Genomic DNA, 18,759 nt, shown 5'->3' with positions numbered 1-18,759 from the left:
CAGCCTGATGATGAAATATAAAATCAACATTGTTTAACTGAACAATCACACGATAATAAATCACAGTGCATTTAGTGGCAACGACAGCCTTAAGACAAGTGTTGAACGTGCCCAAGCCCATACTTATGTGAGCACCTGTGTGTGTACACGCGCTTGTTTATGTAAGGTTTCTCTATAGGAGCGTCCAACAGAGAGTGTGAGGGACCACAGATCTGCCCCCTAAAGATGTGTAGGAGACGGGGGGAGCTCCAAGTCCCAGAGATCCAGGCGCTGCCCCAGAACACAGGAACCCCAAGGAGACTGCAACCAGAAAGGCCCCCGCCCCCCTCGAGAGGCACAGAGGATCGCCCCAGGGGCCCACAACCAGCAGCCGGCAGAGTCCTGGGAGACATCAGCGGCAAGCCCACAGGCCCGCCCGCAGCCTCCCACCCCCAAGCCGGCCGAGCCCGGGACCCAGCGACCCGGGACCCAGGGGTGACCACCCCCGCCGGGGACCCAGCAGAGCCCAGGGACCAAGCACCCCACCAGGCCGCCACCGGGATTGGTCAGGCAGACGCCAAAAATCTTAAACCCCCCAGACCCGGTTGCCACGAACACTCAGGCAGACCAAGCCACCACACCCCACACCAGGTGTGGCAGGGGGAGGGGAGACGAAGATCTATATCATCAAAAGAAGTCCCAGGAGAGGGGAGGAGTCAAAGGCCCCACCCGACATATACAGTCATACACAAACACAGTCACACACTCCCACCCTCATGCTCACACATGCACATACAACCCAAGACTTAAAAAAAATGAACACTAGACACCCACTCATGCTCCCCATACACACCCTATTCACTCTGGTCCCGGTACTGCTGCACATGGGGTACAACCATCACCGGTAACCAGAGTTTGACCCTTTCTGCTGGTTTTGAGTAGGGAGAGAGGGCCAAGATCAACATAACGACCCACAGCCCTGCTATTGGGGTGAAAAACAATGAGACCCTGTGGTCATTCACAACCCGAGTCGCGCTACCTTAATAGATATCAGAGGGTTTACATGAGGATTGGTTCAGGTGGAGGAAAAAAAGGCACTTCAGAGTTACCCTCCACAGGGAGGCCAGCTTTGCTCTGCAAAACACACCTCAGACAGAAATGCTACAAACTTCAGACATTACACAACACAAGTGTCCACTAGGTGGGGTGGTGGGTTTGGGACTCTCCACATATCAGTTCCTGCAGCCATGATAAGCAGCGCTCGTCACCTCAGTCTGGACAGGGGAGGGAGGTCGTTGGGTTTAGAGAGCACAGTGACTCCTGGAACGATTCATTGGCCTTCAACAGTCGCAGTCCCGCCCAGGCTGGGATAGGGAGACAGAGTTGCCATGGCGACGGCAGCATTCCACATTTCTTCTGAGGGGGAGTGATCACTTCAGCCTCACAGGCTCAAGGGCACCAGGATCGGATCAGGATCGGACAGATCACATCCTTATGTAGCGTGTCCCACATGAACCTCAGGAGGTCTCAGGTTCCAGAAGAAGTTTGGTATCCGTAGAGAAACATTCCCAGCTGCAGGGAACAACATCTGTCCCTGCGTCTGATAAACATGGTGTCAGTCTGTGGAGGAAAACAGGTTTAAACCAGTTACATGTTTGTGGCACAGACATCATGGAGGAGGCTGCAGCTCTGATCAGCTGTTATACGTCTACCAGCAGAACGGACGTGAACGCTGAGGAAGAGCTGGCTCATGAACATGTGGAGAGCACCACATGGCCAAGGGTTCTATCAAAATGACCAGAAGTTATCACAGGTCCAACTTCTCCATGCAGCTCAAGCCGACACCGTAGTGCCGGCATGACATCTACGAACTCCAGCCGGCGTTCTTAACTAGTCCCGCGTCACGAGTCCTCGAGCATGCAGGACTTCTCATCTACCCTGTGTGAATAGAGCTCGTCTTTCCTGGCTCATGAACAACTTCAGAAGTTTATCTGATCGTATGTTGTGAATGAATAAAAGGTTTAAATCCAAAGTGTTTAATGATGTATCCTATACTGGGTTAGCATGAATGCTACTCCTGTAATGATTTATTCAGGTATGACATGACACCAGATTAGTAATTGTTCATCAGTATGTTCACAGCTCATAATATTATTAATAATGTTGAACATTTTTGTTCCACACTAAGAACAAACCTCCGAGTGTCTGAGGGGAGGAGGCATTGCCCGAGCTGTTTTAGTAACGCCTTTAAAACTAATCAAATACTGATTTGTCTACATTTGTAAACAACAGTTAATAAACTAGAGGTCACTTCCTGAACTAGCTCTACGCCGCCTCCCGGTTCGGCCGACCGGGTGAGCAAAGCACTTGGAACCATCCTCTCTTTTGACTCGAGGTCAAAGTGGTGTCAGACTGCAGCTCCTCAAACGTGGACAGTCTAACCAGCACACCTGGTAGCATCTGGTGGCCGGTGATGGCTGCATTCAGAGGGACTGTTAGGTAATTATCTCCCATCCAGGATGACCTTAGGGAACGTTCAACACGCAGGGGTTCAAATAATCAGCTGATCAATAACCAATACCAATAATCAACCAACAACCAACATTTAGACTTTGCAAAGTGGAGAAATGAAACACACACCACACTTCACTCTCATCAGACCAAGTCCTCCGAGAGTATTTATTAAGCAGACACACAGAAAGACAAACACACACACGTTTGAGGTTCTCACAGCCTCTCGGGCAGGAAGGCTCATGTCTGGCCCACAACCAGAGTACTGCTGATAAGGGGGACACCAGAACCAAGTCTGGTACCGAGGGCAAGGTCAATCTTTCCTGTTAGAGCTGTGTGTGTGTGTGTGTGTGTGTGCGTGTGCGTGCGTGCGTGCGCGCGTGTGTGTGTGTGCGCACGCGTGCTGGTTTCCTGTATGCGTTTACATTCAGGATCCCGTCTTTCTGTCTGCTTGTTTTCGTGTCCATGACGGCTTCTGTTTCTTCCTCGTGTGTGAATGTTATGTTGTCGGTGTCGTGGATGTTGTTCAGGTGTTCTGTTAGTGTCTCCGTGTCCTCCTGGTATGATCTCTAGTATGTCGTCTGCGTAGCGTCGGGGGGGCGGAGGCTATGGTTTTTGTTCCAAGTCCTCCATGAAAACTGTCAAAGGGTGGCTGATGACATGTGAGCTATATGGAGTGTGCTACCAGTTTTATCAGTTGTGCTGTCATCTGTAACCCTAACCATGTCCCAGGAAGCTTTGTAATCAGATTACATGCATGTGTTATTCAAAAGGTGTGATTTCAGTCTCACCTGCTCCAGGTGACCTCTGGACCATTAGTGCGCACTCCTTTAGAGGTAGTTCTGGTTCCTTCTAAACACAGTAAAATGAATATTTGCATCCAAATGCATCATAAACATAAAACAACCACAGAAAGCAAATAAACCAAACATACCCTGTTGAGAGTTTCTGCGCAGCTCTGTTTGCCCGTGCCTTCCAAACATAAAACAACAATCAGACTCTGTCATGAGTGGATAAAACATGTAATATTTCTTCTGTCCTCACTGCGATGCTGACATTTGATCTGGTTTCTGAAGTAAAGTCCAGCAGCACCCAGTGCAAGCAGCAGCAGCAGCAGGCCCACTCCAACTCCAGCTGCTACAGGAGCAACAGCAGCTCTCTCTCCACACTCTGCATCAGAGGAGCTCGTTCCTTCTTTTGTCAGCTGAAGGTTTTTGGTTTCACATCTGAAAGATCAGAGACGCAACAGCTTGACTCGTGTCCTGCAGAAGCAGACAGCTGTGGTTCTTCCAGAGACGCTCTTACTGAGTGTGTGGCTGACAGGATGCTGATGATCCGTTAGAGAACGTCCCTCTGCTGCAGGGAGAACACTCAGCGTCTGATGATGACGTTCCTGCACGAGACGACACGGACAACTTTCAGTTTGTGGCCAGAAAGTCTGGTCAGGTTTTCTGTTGCTGAACAAAATAAACTCATTTTCAGCCGTTAGCAGTGTAGCGTCATGAATGGCCTCTAATTTGAGACAAAGGTCACATTTTCCCAGCTGGGTCAGGCTGGGTCGTTCTGTAACTCTGCCCGCCAGGAGCCGTGATGTCTGCTGAAGCCATCTTTATCTGCTGCTGTTCCGTCCCAGGATGAAGGACACTTCAAGTTTCACAATAATAATTTTAAATAATTTTTTTTAATAAACTATGACTTAATTACTGTTATTACAACCATCATAAATAATCTCTTGATGCAGTATAAATGTATTTGAATTACTGAAATGACCTATTATGCTTTGGGTTTAATACTAGTTATCGTTGATAATCCTAATGTGTGATCTGTAAACCAGAAGGTCATCTTGCAGGTTAACCACCTCATTCAGAGGGTATCCAGGGTAAAGGGTAAAACCATCTCACGTGTCTTTACTTCATGACCAAGCTTTCTGATGCTGAGAGGGTGGGTTCTGAGGGTTTTGTTAAAACCGAATCCCGCAGCAAAAAGTTCAGTTCTTGAACCCAACAGAGGGACGGCCGCCCGAGTCTCTACTAAGCGTTCTTTCACGCCGATAGAATTGCTTGGAATAAACACACCTGTAACCAGCTGACGCAAAACTCCTTCAGAGTTATCGATTTTGAGACGCTAATAGTTTCACCAGTCGAGTGACCCACTGAGACATCTCAGGACCGATTTGGTCGCACTAAGGTCCTTCTACCAACCTCGTGCCCGGAGGACATCATCTCCACCTGACATCTTGGATCCAGAAGAGGGTTTCCTGATCTGGGTGAGGTAGACACTTTTGACAGATGGCGTCTGTATGCTGTTTATCTAAGTAACATCAGTTAGCTGCAAAACAACTTTCCACCCAGAACGCGCTCTCTCGCTGAAAGAAACCTTCCGATTCATTCACACATCCAAGAACTCGCATTTCATTTAGCTTCCATTCAGTCACAGGTTTGCTTTTTAAAACAACTTTTAATATCAAAGCTGTTAAAACTGTCATTTCTAAATTGTCATTTTTTTAAAAAGCATTAGTAATAAATTCTTTACTTTAAAACTTGACTCTTCTTTGAAATTAAACACAGAATGGTGTGTATATATTTGGTTATTGAATAAGCAAATATTCCTTTAAACTTCTGATTCAATAAATAAACTTTTGCTATTAGATTTAATTATCTTAAATTAAACATTAATCTTTGGATTAAAAATAGACCAAGCTCGTTGGCATATAAACTTCTATCGAATATATAATAACCTAGATATTTATATATGATAGAAGCTTCATTGTTAACTTGTTTGAGCTTCTCTCAGAATCTAACAAAGCTGATAGCAAACAGCGTTAATTCTAGTATGTAGTTATCTACGCTACATGATTGGCGAGCCAGCCAGGAGGGTCTCTTTTTGACGCTGTGAACCACCTGTCGCTTTTTACCTGGAGACATTCCAAGGACTAGTCTGTCGTGCTGTGACGCTGTACCATCGGCTCCAGTACCGGAAGGAAGGTCCGAGGACCTGGGCATTCTGGATCCATCGTGGAGGTCTCACTGAGGGTGTGTGGATGCGACAAAAATGGCGTCTCATGTGTTTATGACTACGAGTCTCAAACTCTGATCAGTTAGGAGCAAACATCATCTCCCACTCAGACTTTGCTTCTCCGGATGCGAGGGTTCTGAATCTAACATCGTTCACACACGCCATCCACCTCACACTTCATTCCAACAGAACATCCATCATTAGAGAGTTAGTCTTGTTAAATTGTTTAAAATTATTTAGTAATAAATTTACTTAAATGTTGAAAGTCTCTCTCTTCTCTCGTCTCTCAGTTCACGCAAAGTGTTATTTAAAGTCCCTGCAATAAAAAGATCCAATCTCCTGATTTAAATAACCCAGTGTCCGTAAGACGGATTCATACTAGATATGGATTTTTAATGTCTTATGGTCCTTCATTAAATGTAGTTAAACCCGATGGTTACAGCAGCTGCAGAACAGACGTTTCTACAGACTAAGTTTAGTTTTCATCTCATTTTTGACCTAAAATCAAACCAACCTGCTTTACTGATAAAATCTCCAGGTTCACATCTGCTGTGTCTCTGAGCTGCTGAACATCTTCCTGGTGTGGAGTCGATGCAGAAGAATCCTTCCAGAGGCTCACAGACGGTGTCTGATGCTAACGAACACGAATGTTTGGTCTTTAATCCAGATCCTGTGAACACAAAGAGGTTAAACACGCAAACAATAATATTCCTACAGATCAGCACCACTCATATTTTATGTAAAACATCAAATAAAACATGACGTGAATTCATCAGAAACGTTTCAACTATAACTGGTAAAAAGTGAAATTCACCTGAATCACAAACAGAACAAGGAAAACACATTTTCTGTCCGGTGGGTTTGTCCATGAACGTTCCCGCTACACACGGTAAACAGGACGTGCTCCTGTCCTCGGTGCAGTCGCTCTTCACTCGGCTTCCTGTTGGACAAAACTCACTTTAATTCAACCCGATTCAACAGAACCGAAGAGTCTTAGGCTCTTATTTTGGAGTACATGAAGTCACTAGCAACACAAACCACAATCCTGTCATTCTTTACAACATTTAGAGCTTTAAATAGTTTTACTTTATTAATTATTTAAATTTATAACGAAAAACATCGTTACTGATTCAGCTTCGGCTTCAAGCAATGCTGCATTCACTGAACCTGGGTTGGTGTACCCAATAAAGTGGCCCGTGAGTGTATTTGTCCAACTGCTCGTTAACACTAATTACTAACCAGCCAATCACATGGTGGTAGCTTAAGGCTTTTAGGCATGTTGACACGGTCAAGACGATTCGCTGGGGTTCAAACCGAGCTTCAGGACGGGTAGAAAGGTGATTTAAGTGGTTGGTGGTGCCAGACGGGCTGGTCTGACTAGTTCAGAAACTGATCATCTCCTGGGATTGTCACGCACAACCATCTGTAGGGTTTATGGAGAAGGGTCCGGTGAGCGGCAGTCCTGTAGGGGAAAGGCCTTGTTGATGCCAGAGGTCCGTTGGAGCTGATAGAAAGGCAAAATAACTCAAACAACCACTCGTTACAACCGAGGTATGCAGGAGAGCATCTCCGAACACAACACGTGGAACCTTGAGGCAGATGGGCTACAGCAGCAGAACACCACACCGGGTCCCACTCCTGTCGGCTAAGAACAGAAAACTGAGGCTACAGTTCACACAGGCTCACCAAAACTGGACAACAGAAGACCAGAAAGATGTCCTCAGACTGGTTTCTTCTCACCTCCGTACCAAACAATACATCTCCAAGCACCCCTCCCTGGAACAAACAGATGAACTTATCAACACGTCCAACATGCAGCTGCGTTGACTCCCTCTTAGCCAGCTTCAGCTCCAAAACACCTGAAGTCCTTGACGCCATCGCACCTGAAAAGGTCCAACTCCTTTCAGGCAAACAGAAAGCTCCATGGAGGTTCTCTAGATCCGTTACTAATCAAAGCGAGAATGTAGAAAAGCAGAGCGCCGATTCAGGAAGAGTAACCTACCAGATCACGGTCAGACCTTCTAAAGGCAGCTGTGTACTTATAACACGGAGATAAAAAAGTGAGACGAGCCTTTTTCTCACACGTCATCAATGATAATATTAACAGTTCCCGTGTTCTGGTTGCTACTGTCGAGAGGCTAGCTAACCTCCCAGCACAGTTAGCCCCAGACTTCATATCTCAGACCAGATGTGATGAGTCTGCATCTTCCTTCAATGAAAACATCACAAACATCAGATCAGCCATTATTCCTCTAAATCAACACAACCAGACCACCGACACAGCCACACAGCAACAACCTGGCCAGAACGCCAGCTCTACATGCTCCCCCTGGGTCAGGTCATACTTAATAACAACATATCCTATCATAGCTATGCTGATGACACGCAGATCTACTTAGCCCTATCACCTAGTGGCTGTCGTCCACAGGACTCACTCTGTCAGTGTCTAGAACAAGTAAACGACTGGATGCAGTCAAACTTCCTTCAGCTAAACAAAGACAAGACTGAAGTTATTATACATAATCAGCTGCTTGACTTGTCAAGTCTGCCACTTTACACAGTCCCAGCCTCTTTAGCACAACGGTGCCCTCTAGTGGCTGGTATACGTAAACACAAACCCAGCGTCGTGCCCGACAGAATAAAATTTTGATGATTATTATTTTATTTAGCTTGAAAAGGAAAATCTGGACATTTACTCTCCACACCTCTAAACGCCCCGTGGAGGTATTATTATATAATATAGTTTTTTTAATAGGAGTGGGACTTTAACGCGTTAATTAGGATTAATTAATTAGAAAAAAATGATGCGTTAAAGAAAATTCACGCATTTAATCACAGGGTGCATTTCAGGCCAAGCAGAACCTTTGTCAATGCATGACTTCCTCGTAGACCGAATATCACTGAAGCACACAACACAGTGCTCTGCTAACGGCTACTAAAACCGAATAAAGCAGAAAGAAATAGTCTTGTTTGGACTGCTGCACTATTTGGGAATCATGTCAGCTGCTTCGCTTAACTTGTAATTTAAAACCCTTCCAGAAAACTACGGCGTCCGTGTCGGACATTTTTCAGAGATCGTCTCTGCTGTTGCCGCCAGGTGGCACCAGAAACTTTACAAAAGTGGAGGTAAGCTTTATTTAACATTTATGTAGCGCTGAAAGCAGCAGACAGAATTTCACCCTACCAGCTGTCACCAGCTGATGGGGAGCTAAAGGCGCGGATGCTTAAGCGCATCAGAGGCAGCGAGGAACGAGAAGGTTGTGTTCAGGCTGGACATCACTGATACGCTGCTGCAGGCAGATCAATAATTCCTCGTCATGATCATTTATCTTCCACCCAATTATACAAGCAAGTAAAACAGGAAAAATTAGCATCTGGTGCAAAGTCCATTTATTTCAGTAATTCAACTAGACTGAGAGACCATATAAAGGCTCAGGACTCTGCATGTGTTTTCTATAATAGCAGTTATAAGATTTAGTTGGTTTGGGTCTCGTTTCATATCACAGTGACATTTGAATAATTAAATGTATTTTTTTTTAAATAAAAAGCTTTAGTTTACAATAATAATAACCATAATGTTTGATTATTGATTTGACTATTTTTCCTTTTAAAACTGCTTTGAGGGTATGTTTTCCTGAACGATTAAAATGCGATTAATTTAGATTAATTACAAAGCCGCTAATTAATTAGATTAATTTTTTTAATCAAGTCCCGCCCCCAGTTTTTTATTAAAATGTTCCAAAAATTTTCATTTAAAGGTGTAGTTACACACAAACATCAAAACATCACATATTGTTTTTTTCTTTAAATCTTTATGGAAGTTTTTACAATTTATTTAATTTCAGTTAACCATCTCTTACCTGGAGGACACATGGGACAGCATCCATTGCCTGTTTTATACTCTGTTAGATGACAAGGGAAGGAATGGATTCTGAGGATGCTTAAGACCACCTGTTGAGGACAAGAGGAGGTTAGGAGAGATCATTACATCAGAACAGAGAAGGACCACATCATGTCTCTGAACACCTCCTCCAGTGTTTATTCAACCCCATCCTGGTGGAATTAGATTTGTGTAGAAGATCGAACCTGGAGGAAGTTTCTGTTCATTTACTTTTATCGCAAACAAACATTTTATGTCACCAGATGTTTTCTGCTGCTGACTGGTGTGAGAAACAGCTGAGCTTAGCTTGTAAACAGGATAGAAAACAGCTGATCATCAGCTGAAAAACAGGTGGAGGAGGGTGATAAGATATCATTTTTCTGCTGCTTCATCCTGATGTCGATGCTAAAGATCACCTTCATTCTTTTGGTTTGTTTATCAACTCTCTCTTTTGTTCTTTTTACACCGGTTTTAGTTTAGCTGCTTCCCTTTAGCTGTGTGACGGGTGGTAGTCGAGGGCGGGGACCTTGGCGGTCTGATCCTCGGCTACAGAAGCTGGCTCTTGGCACATGGAATGTCACCTCTCTGGTGGGGGAGGAGCCTGAGTTGGTGTGTGAGGTTGAGAGGTTCTGACTAGATATAGTCGGACTCACCTCAAAGCATGGCTCTGGAATCAGTTTCCTTGAGAGGGGTTGGACTTTCTACCACTCTGGAGTTGCTCCCAGTGAGAGGTGCCGAGCAGGGGTGGGCATAGTAGTTGCCCCCCATCTTGGTGCCTGTACGTTGGGGTTCACCCCAGTGAATGAGAGGGTAGCCTCCCTCCGCCTAAGTGTGGGGGGATGGGTTCTGACTGTGGTCTGTGCTTATGCACCAAACTACAGTTCAGACTACCCACCCTGTTTGGAGACCTTGGAGGGGGTGCTGGAAAGTGCTCCTTCCGGTGACTCCCTCGTTCTGCTGGGGGACTTTAACGCTCACGTGGACAACGACAGTGAGACCTGGAGAGGTGTGGTTGGGAGGGACGGCCCCCCAGATCTGAATTCGAGTGGTGTTTTGTTATTGGACTTCTGTGCCAGTCATGGATTGTCCATAATAAACACCATGTTCAGACATAAAGGTGTCCATATGTGCTCTTGGCACCAGGATACCTTAGGCCGCAGCTCGATCATCGACTTTGTTGTTGTTTCATCTGACCTGCGGCCGCATGTCTTGGACACTCGGGTGAAGAGAGGGGCGGAGCTGTTAACTGACCACTACCTGGTGGTGAGTTGGCTCAGATGGTGGGGGAGGATGCTGGTCAGACCAGGCAGGCCCAAACGTATCACGAGGGTCTGCTGGGAACGTCTGGCAGAGTCTCCTGTCAGAAGGATCTTCAATTCCCACCTCCGACTGAACCTCCAAAATGTTCCGGGGGAGGCGGGGGACATTGAGTCTGAATGGACCCTGTTCCATGCCTCCATTGTTGAGGCGGCCGACAGGAGCTATGGTCGCAGGATCGTCGGTGCCTGTCGTGGTGGCAACCCCCGAACCCGCTAGTGGACACCGGCGGTTAGGGATGCTGTCAAGCTGAAGAAAGAGTCCTATCAGGTCTTTTTGGCCTGTGGGACTCCAAAGGCAGCTGACGGGTACCAGCAGTCCAAGCGGAACGCCGCTCGGGTGGTCGCCGAGGCAAAAACCCGGGCATGGGAGGAGTTTGGTGAGACCATGGAGCAAGACTTCCGTACCGCTTCGAGGAGATTCTGGTCCACCGTCCGGCACCTCGGGGGGGAAGGCAGTGCGCTACCAACACTATCTATAGTGGGGACGGTGTGCTGCTGACCTCTGCTCAGGACGTTGTGGATCGGTGGGCAGAATACTTCGAAGACCTCCTCAATCCGACCGACATATCTTCCAGTGAGGAAGCAGAGTCTGGGGACGTTGGGTTGGCCTCTCAAATCTCTGGTGCTGAGGTCACTGAGGTGGTTAAAAGCTCCTCTGTGGCAAGGCTCCGGGGGTGGATGAGATCCACCCGGAGTTCCTTAAGGCTCTGGATGTTGTGGGGTTGTGTTGGCTGATACGGCTCTGCAATATCGCGTGGACATCGGGGGCAGTCCCACTGGACTGGCAGACCGGGGTGGTGGTCCCCTTATTTAAAAAGGGGGACCGCAGGGTGTGATCCAACTACAGGGGGATCACACTCCTGAGCCTTCCTGGTAAGGTCTGTTCAGGGGTTCTGGAGAGGAGGGTCCGTCGGATTGTTGAACCTCAGATTCAGGAGGAGCAATGTGGTTTTGGTCCTGGCCGTGGAACACTGGACCAGCTCTATACCCTTGGGGGGATCCTGGAGGGTGCGTGGGAATTTGCCCAACCAGTCTACATGTGTTTTGTGGATTTGGAGAAGGCGTTTGACCGCGTCCCTTGGGGGGCCCTGTGGGGGGTACTCCGGGAGAATGGGGTACCAGGCCCTCTGATACGGGCTGTTAGGTCCCTGTATGACCGGTGTCAGAGCTTGGTCCACATTGCCGGCAGTAAGTCGGGCTCGTTCCCAGTGAGAGTTGGACTCCACCAAGGCTGCCCTTTGTCACCGATTCTGTTCATAACCTTTATGGACAGGATTTCTAGGAGCAGCCAAGGTGTGGACGGCATCCGTTTTGGTGGCCTGAGGATCAGGTCTCTGCTTTTTGCAGATGATGTGGTCCTGTTGGCTTCATCAGAACGTGATCTTCAGCTTTCGCTGGAGCGGTTCACAGCCGAGTGTGAAGCAGCTGGGATGAGAATCAGCTCCTCTAAATCTGAGACCATGGTCTTGATTCGGAAAAGGGTAGAATGCCTTCTCCGGGTCAGGGATGAGGTCCTGCCCCAAGGGGAGGAGTTTAAGTATCTCGGGGTCTTGTTCACGAGTGAGGGAAAACTGGAGCGTGAAATCGATAGGTGGATTGGTGCTGCATCTGCAGTAATGCGGGCGTTGTACCGGTCTGTCGTGTTGAAGAAAGAGCTGAGTCAGAAGGCAAAGCTCTCGATTTACCGGTGGATCTATGTTCCTACCCTCACCTATGGTCATGAGCTTTGGGTAGCGACCGAAAGAACGAGATCACGGATACAAGCGGCCAAAATGAGTTTTCTCTGCAGAGTGTCTGGGCGCTCCCTTAGAGATAGGGTGAGAAGCTCGGTCATCCGGGAGGGGCTCAGAGTAGACCCGCTGCTCCTCCACATCGAGAGGAGCCATTTGAGGTGGCTCGGGCATCTGGTCAGGATGCCTCCTGGACGCCTCCCTGGTGAGGTTTTCCAGGCACGTCCAACTGGGAGGAGACCTAAAGGTAGACCCAGGACACGGTGGAGGGACTATGTCTCTCACCTGGCCAGGGAACGCCTTGGGATTCCCCCGGAGGAGCTGGTCCAAGTGGCTGGGGAGAGGGAAGTCTGGGCCTTTCGCATTAGGCTACTGCCCCCGCGACCAGACTCTGGATAAGCGGATAAGCGGATGGATGGATGGATGGTTCCTTTTCAGATCTCTGGAAGACACTCCCCCTCCACGTACGACAGACCCGTCACTGAGTCGGCCCGTTGCTCCAATCATTGCTGCTTTTATCTAAATTAATTCTGCCTCGTTGTCACGTCGTCATCGGAAAGGAGAACTAGTTCACCTGATAAAAGGTGACTAAATAAATCTGATGTGAGTCCCAGAGTTGCCTTGTTCCTGTCTCTGAACCACATCACCAACATCACTTAGCAAATACTCAGATTAGTACCTACACGGAGTAGATAGCTGCTTCTCTAATTCTTGCCACTTTTTACATTAATAATTTTATCATGAGTGTTTTATTAGTTCTTATATTTGCTTATCTCTTAATTAATTTTTTTCTATCTTACCTTCTGCACCAAAATACCGCAGCAATTTCCTAATGTTGTGACTTGGCACACATATGGCAATGAAAACTTCTGATTCTGATTCAAAGCAAGAGTATGCTCCAGTTCCCTGGACTACCTAAACCAGGGGAGGGTTCCTGCAGGTCATTTAGGTATTAAACCATTAACCTCAGAAACTGGACTTTCCCCCCGGCCGTTAACAACAGTTCCCGCTCTGACATGAATCATCTACAGGAACAGGTTTGACTTTACTTCCTGGAACAGAACATTTACCAGCACAGCAGCTTTAATCCAGCCGTTTCTTCTTAAAATCATTTCCAAAGATAAACTGGAAGTTTCCTTTAACTGAAGACACCATGTCACTGGGAGACGAGAGGATCTGTGCTGGAACTTCACATCCTGCAGGTCACCTGGGAAAACACAAACCAGGCTACCTTGTTATGGTTTCAACTGAGAAACCTTTTAGCAAACAAACGCCACTCTGACCTTTATGTTGTTTAAAATTGGAACAGAAACTAAACTATATTTGATTTCTCCGGAGTTTAAACAACTTCAAGCTTCTGAAAGCTGGAGATGCTGCTTGTTAAGCTGCTGTTAGATCACAATGTCCTTCTGTCTGGTGTTTTAGTTCAGCTCAAATATCCCAATAACAGGAAATGATCTTAATTAGCTGCATTTGTAATACAGCTGCTTAAAGCTTCAGGTGCACCGCGCAGATCTGCTAGAAGGTCAGAAGAAGCCCTCCTGCTGCAGACCAGAGTCCATCTCTGATGATCCTGAATAAAACGTCACAGTCAGAGCGGATCATCACCCGTCACTTTGTGCTTCTCAGCAGGTTTATTTTATTTTGGCGAGATCAGAGAAGAGGCACGTCAGCCATATTGTCCGACGATTTAAAGGTTTTTGTCAGACGACACTAACACGTGGGTAATGCCATCTGTCCCGCGTGTTTTCACAAACACCGCTGATGAATCATTCTAATAAAAAAAGCCGTGATGCTCCTGTTCTGCAGGAGTTTGCTGGTGCCGAGCTGGGCTGAAAACATCAGGATATGCACACACCTCGCTTCTGATTGGCTAACAGAACACGCTCAGCCATGTTGTCACCATCACCACGGCCCAATCCCAATACTCGCCCAGCGCCCCTTGGAGAAAGTGTGCAGCAAGGCTTCAAGTCAAGTCAAGTCAAGTCAAAAGGTTTTATTGTCATTTCTACCACATGTGCAAGACATACAGAGAAATGAAATTGAGTTTCAGTACACACAATTCAGAGATCAGACATAGATGGGCAAGACACCTGACAAGAACTGGTGACTGTGGTCCTTCGCAACACGAGTCGCGCTACCTTATAGATGAAAAGGGAAGGGCAGGGTGTAGCTTTACTATGCAAAAAACAAAAAAACGCCTCAAACATATAAGCACGAACATCACAGTTCACAACATGAGACTCCGATAGGGAGGTGGGGGGGGGGGGCTGGGATCCTGGTTCCCCAGCGGGAGCAGCCCTGTGTGGCGCTCAGCCAGCTGTATCCATAGGAGGGAGGGAGATTGGAGGAGCGCAGAGCACATTTGAGTTTCCTGCAGATTGATGACCTCGCTAGGCAGAAGTCCACAATCTGAAGGCGGGGGGGGGGGGGGGGGGGGGGGTGTTAAGACGGGTTTCCACAGCATCTGTCTGCATTCCTTCCTTCGTGGGGGTCATTGTTAGCAGCTCAAGGCTGCCTTGGCGTCAGATTTGGATAACAAGACTGTGTTTGGGTCAGGCAGAGGTAATTTTCCCCTCTGCCTTCAGTCTGTAACTGGTCATTCCAGTCCTTCAGTGAAGCAAATTTAAGTTATTAAACATCTCCACACCGTCCGGTGACCCTCTCCAAGATGACAACCATTTTGCGAGAACAATGGTGGCAATGGAAGCTAACATATCAAGCTAACGTTATCGTAAACAGTTTATTTAGCTGCTGGAGCAGATTAAAACGATGATGCCTCACACTTAGATCGTTGTCGCTGGTTTCATCTTCACCCAATCACCCGTCGCATTTAGTAAAGTGAAGCCAAACTTTAGAGCGTGTTCATGTTCTTCTAGTCAGAAATTCGGAGTTCCGAGGAGAAAGCGAACGCACCATTAGCGAAACGGAAGCTAATACATCAAGCTAACATTATCTTACATTTTATTTACCTACCAGAGCAGATTAAGATGAGGATGTCTCACTTAGATCGTTGTCTATCGCTGGTTTCATCATCACCCAGTTACCCATCACATTTAGTGAAGTGGACCCAAGCGTTAGCGTGCGTTCTTTCTACCATGCTGCTCTGTTTACAACTGGCTCGCAGCCACCGACGACATAACGCTCTTGCGCATGTGCAGCTGTCTAGGCATGTTCTCGTTGTGAAGGACGGGTACCGAAACGAGGGACCGTTTGAAATGACGTGAATCGGTGCTCGGTCGGTACTATGGAATTCGGTTGGTACCTTAAAAAGTACCGAATTCGGTACCCATCCCTAAGGCAGACAGGACAAAGAGCCTTGGGAAAAAAGATAAGGGAACAAAAGCAGAAGCGTCTGTTCTCTGCGAGTGCCGGATGAACAAGTGCCCTACGCAGTAGCCTCCCTGGTCGGGATCGTGCCTTTGAAGGGTGCAAGTGTGGAAGTGCGAGTATTGGGATTGGGCCACTCTACGCTCACTGTCCTTGCTGCACAACAAAGCCTTCCTGTGGGTGGAGCCAAGATGGGTGAGTCCATGAATGTTAGTGACAGGGTGACGTAGATCTGTCAGGCTTTTCTAATCCTAGAGTTTCACCGTCTGTTTTCTATCAGAAGCTACTGCAGGAGATAGGTGTAGGAGACTATTTTCATGTTCAGCCTGCATGAAACCTTCAGAGTGACCCGTTAGAATCAGAAACAATCATTTTCTTTAGTGAACCACACCTTTAACCCCCAGAGACAGCTTCAAAAATAGACCCTCCTTCTTTGTTAAACCACGTTTATCACTAACAGGTCCTGTTGTTCAGTTCTGCAACGCTATTGGATAATAGGCCTGTTTACGTGGCCCTGAAGTCACCTGGACACCTGCTTTATAATACATCATGTTGTTGTCACCTGTAACCTCATACCTGATGCGCTTCATTATTTTAAGACCTGAATTCTCCGGCACACCTTAAAGGGGCGTGTCTTATAATCAGTAACAGAAGATCTGATGATCAGTCCCAGGTGCCGCCATGGGTGCTGCCACTCACCCAGATGCTTTATGTTGTGTTGTCTGAAGTCGGTTGCATATCTGTTGAGGTGTTTTTTTTTGCAGAGCAAAGCTGCCCTCCCGGTGGAGGGTATCTCTGAAGTGCCTTTTTTTACCTCCACCTGAACCAATCCTCATGTAACCCTCTGATCTCTAAGGTAGCGCGACTCGGGGTTGCAAATGACCAGTCACCAATTCTTGTCATGTGTCTATGTAAGTATGTCTGATCTCTGAATTGTGTGTACTGAAACTCTAATTTCCCTCTGGGATTAATAAAGTATCTTTGATTTGATTTGATTGATAAACAAACAACAATCATATGTTTAACTAAAAACAGCCTCATACGCTTTATTTGCTGCAGCTCATTCACATAAAAACACTTTTCACTCACCAGAGACGCAACAGAAGATGGAAACCTGCGTCACGTCGCCTGGCGTCGCAGACATGGGTGCCCCTGCAGAAAAATCATGAAAATAAGAAAACTAAAAGTTTGAGGCAGAGAACAGAGCTGCTGTCTGAGTTCAGCAGAAATGCAACTAAACAGGATCAGCAGCTTCATTTCTGGGAAATGCTCCTCCTAGTCCTGTTGATGGCCACTCCCAGAACTCGTCTTGGTTATGACCTTGACCGCGGTGATTTATGAGGTGAGTAACAGTTTGAAATGAGATATTTGTTTTTCCTTTCGTTTTCACCGAGTGCCACGACGCTCTGCTTGTTCTATGACTTGTGTGAAGAACATAAATGTGTGGTCTGTGCAAAAACAACAAATGTTTTCCTTCTTCCGGGGACCGGGTGCAAACTCCAATAATACCTAGCTGCCCGATAGGCCAGAACCAGAATCTAGACATGAACCCTGAGGTGTTTTTTTTATTGAACAAAAGACTCGCCGGCAGAAAACTCCACTAGTAACAGCTCCTGTGACGTCTCTGCTAAACAAACCCCTCCGAAAAGCATCGGTAGACCTTCCCCGTGAAAAGCTGGCTCTTGCAGCAGCAGCTTGGCTGCAAATGACGCTGATCACCCACAGGAAGGGACGAGACGGCCCAGTTCATCTGATCCGCCGTTTGAAATCAGCTCAAACTGAAAAGACCACCAAGCATCCACCTTAGTGGGGAGATAGAAATTATTTTATTTTATTTATTCATATTGAAGCACAAAGCCAACATTAAAATTTAACTAATGGGACAAATGTAATCATTAAAAAACATCCCAGAATCAAAATTACACACATTTCCAATAAGCGATCAATTGGTTTTATTTTAAAACAGAAAGAAGAGGAAGAACAAAAACAAGTTTATATTAAAATAATTCTTAAAACTTCATGAGACGTAAAATAAATGTTTAAAATACAAGAAAGGAGGAATTCTGCTTTAAACACGAAAAGACCAGAAAAGAGACTTTTGGGCAAATCAGATGAAACCTGGTTGCATAAAAGACATTCATGCGTGATTCATGCAGAGAACATAACAGGTTTCATCAGCTGTTGCTGCATGAATAATGTTCACTCATGCATCCAGTAAATGTCAACACAGATGTGTGTGAGTTGCATCGCTCCTCCAGAAGATCCTCGGAGAACCTGGACTTCCATCAGCTCATGGTCAGACTGTTTATCGATCACATGAATACCTGCAGGAGGAAGAGGAGCGTGCCGAAGACACATACAGAGGAACTCCTAGAAGCTCCTCCAGCAAAGGATCTGGAACGGACGACCTTCAGCAGAACCTCCACAGGGTAATGGTCGCTGACGTCCAGCGCCTCAGAGAACAAACAAGCAAACATCCATGTTTTATGATGCTTTTCCTTCCTGTTTTAGACCAACAGCACGGGTCGGCGCAGCGCCTCAGACCGGCACAGACGAGGATTTATCTGAGAGTTTAGCCACGTTCTTAACTCGTTTTATGTTTTGTGTCTGAAATAAGAAAATTATGAGGCGTGCATTTTAAGAATAGTGATAAAACAACGTTTTCCGACTCCAGACGTGTGAAACGGAGGCGATTTAAACACAAACCTGCTCTTCCGTAAGTCCGTATTCCTGCTGGAAGTTGAAGGGTTGAGCTGATGAAGGAACGACTGCGCTGTTGAACGTTTCTCCGTTCACGACGATCCTGGTGAAAAACATGGAAAGATTTATGGAAACACAAAGGATCATTTAATGTTGAATGAACTTTTTAACACAGAGTAGGAACACAGACATGAGGAACAACCCTGGTAGAAACATCACGTGTAAACTAGTTTAGCCGTTAGAAAGTTAACATGAAATGTGTAAAAGAAACACATTACCCATGTGAACCTGGAAC

General features: G+C 46.5%; 2 protein-coding genes and 1 long non-coding RNA gene across 11 annotated transcripts in view; 1 reads left to right on the top strand and 2 right to left on the bottom strand.

The window, feature by feature from the left end:
• Positions 1-1,465: 1,465 nt before the first annotated feature.
• LOC107391525 (tumor necrosis factor receptor superfamily member 14) lies at positions 1,466-16,982 on the bottom strand. 8 transcript variants are annotated; one of them, XM_015968856.3, is made up of 10 exons: positions 16,854-16,982; positions 13,505-13,641; positions 9,366-9,456; positions 6,320-6,445; positions 6,020-6,175; positions 3,796-3,883; positions 3,535-3,716; positions 3,425-3,462; positions 3,282-3,342; positions 1,466-1,599 (listed from the first exon to the last, which is right to left on the bottom strand). In XM_015968856.3, exons 1-10 carry the CDS (start codon positions 16,906-16,908, stop codon positions 1,595-1,597), a joined length of 939 nt encoding a protein of 312 aa, XP_015824342.3. In that variant the 5' UTR covers positions 16,909-16,982; the 3' UTR covers positions 1,466-1,594. The 8 variants fall into 8 exon arrangements, with proteins under 8 accessions (XP_015824342.3, XP_015824344.3, XP_015824345.3 ...); XM_015968858.3 differs by having other exon boundaries at positions 3,282-3,339; XM_015968859.3 differs by having other exon boundaries at positions 3,547-3,716.
• On the top strand, positions 15,969-18,193 carry LOC139063323 (uncharacterized). The gene is made up of 3 exons (XR_011516685.1): positions 15,969-16,675; positions 16,857-17,106; positions 18,095-18,193. It is a non-coding gene; the product is annotated as an uncharacterized lncRNA (long non-coding RNA).
• dnase1l1 (deoxyribonuclease I-like 1) overlaps positions 17,572-18,759 on the bottom strand; it is a 7,295-nt gene continuing 6,107 nt past the window's right edge. Inside the window, exons 8-9 of one of the 2 annotated variants that reach the window (XM_015968861.3) lie at positions 18,471-18,567; positions 17,572-18,217 (exon numbers count right to left, since the gene is read on the bottom strand). In XM_015968861.3, coding sequence (XP_015824347.3) covers positions 18,077-18,217; positions 18,471-18,567 — 238 coding nt within the window. In that variant the 3' untranslated portion in view covers positions 17,572-18,076. The other variant, XM_015968862.3, reaches the window with a different exon arrangement.

The sequence above is a fragment of the Nothobranchius furzeri genome, chromosome 15, assembly GCF_043380555.1.
Source record: "Nothobranchius furzeri strain GRZ-AD chromosome 15, NfurGRZ-RIMD1, whole genome shotgun sequence".
NCBI lineage: Eukaryota > Metazoa > Chordata > Actinopteri > Cyprinodontiformes > Nothobranchiidae > Nothobranchius > Nothobranchius furzeri.
This window is presented reverse-complemented; position numbering and strand designations above follow the sequence as displayed.

Coding starts and splice junctions, on each gene's coding strand:
- LOC107391525 (XM_015968852.3), bottom strand. CDS start 16,908: ATGTCTGCGACGCCAGGCGACGTGACGCAGGTTTCCATCTTCTGTTGC. Junction 9,457..13,504: donor GGATTAAAGCTGCTGTGCTG/GTAAATGTTCTG, acceptor TGTCCTCAACAG/GTGGTCTTAAGCATCCTCAG. Junction 3,343..3,424: donor GCGCAGAAACTCTCAACAGG/GTATGTTTGGTT, acceptor TACTGTGTTTAG/AAGGAACCAGAACTACCTCT.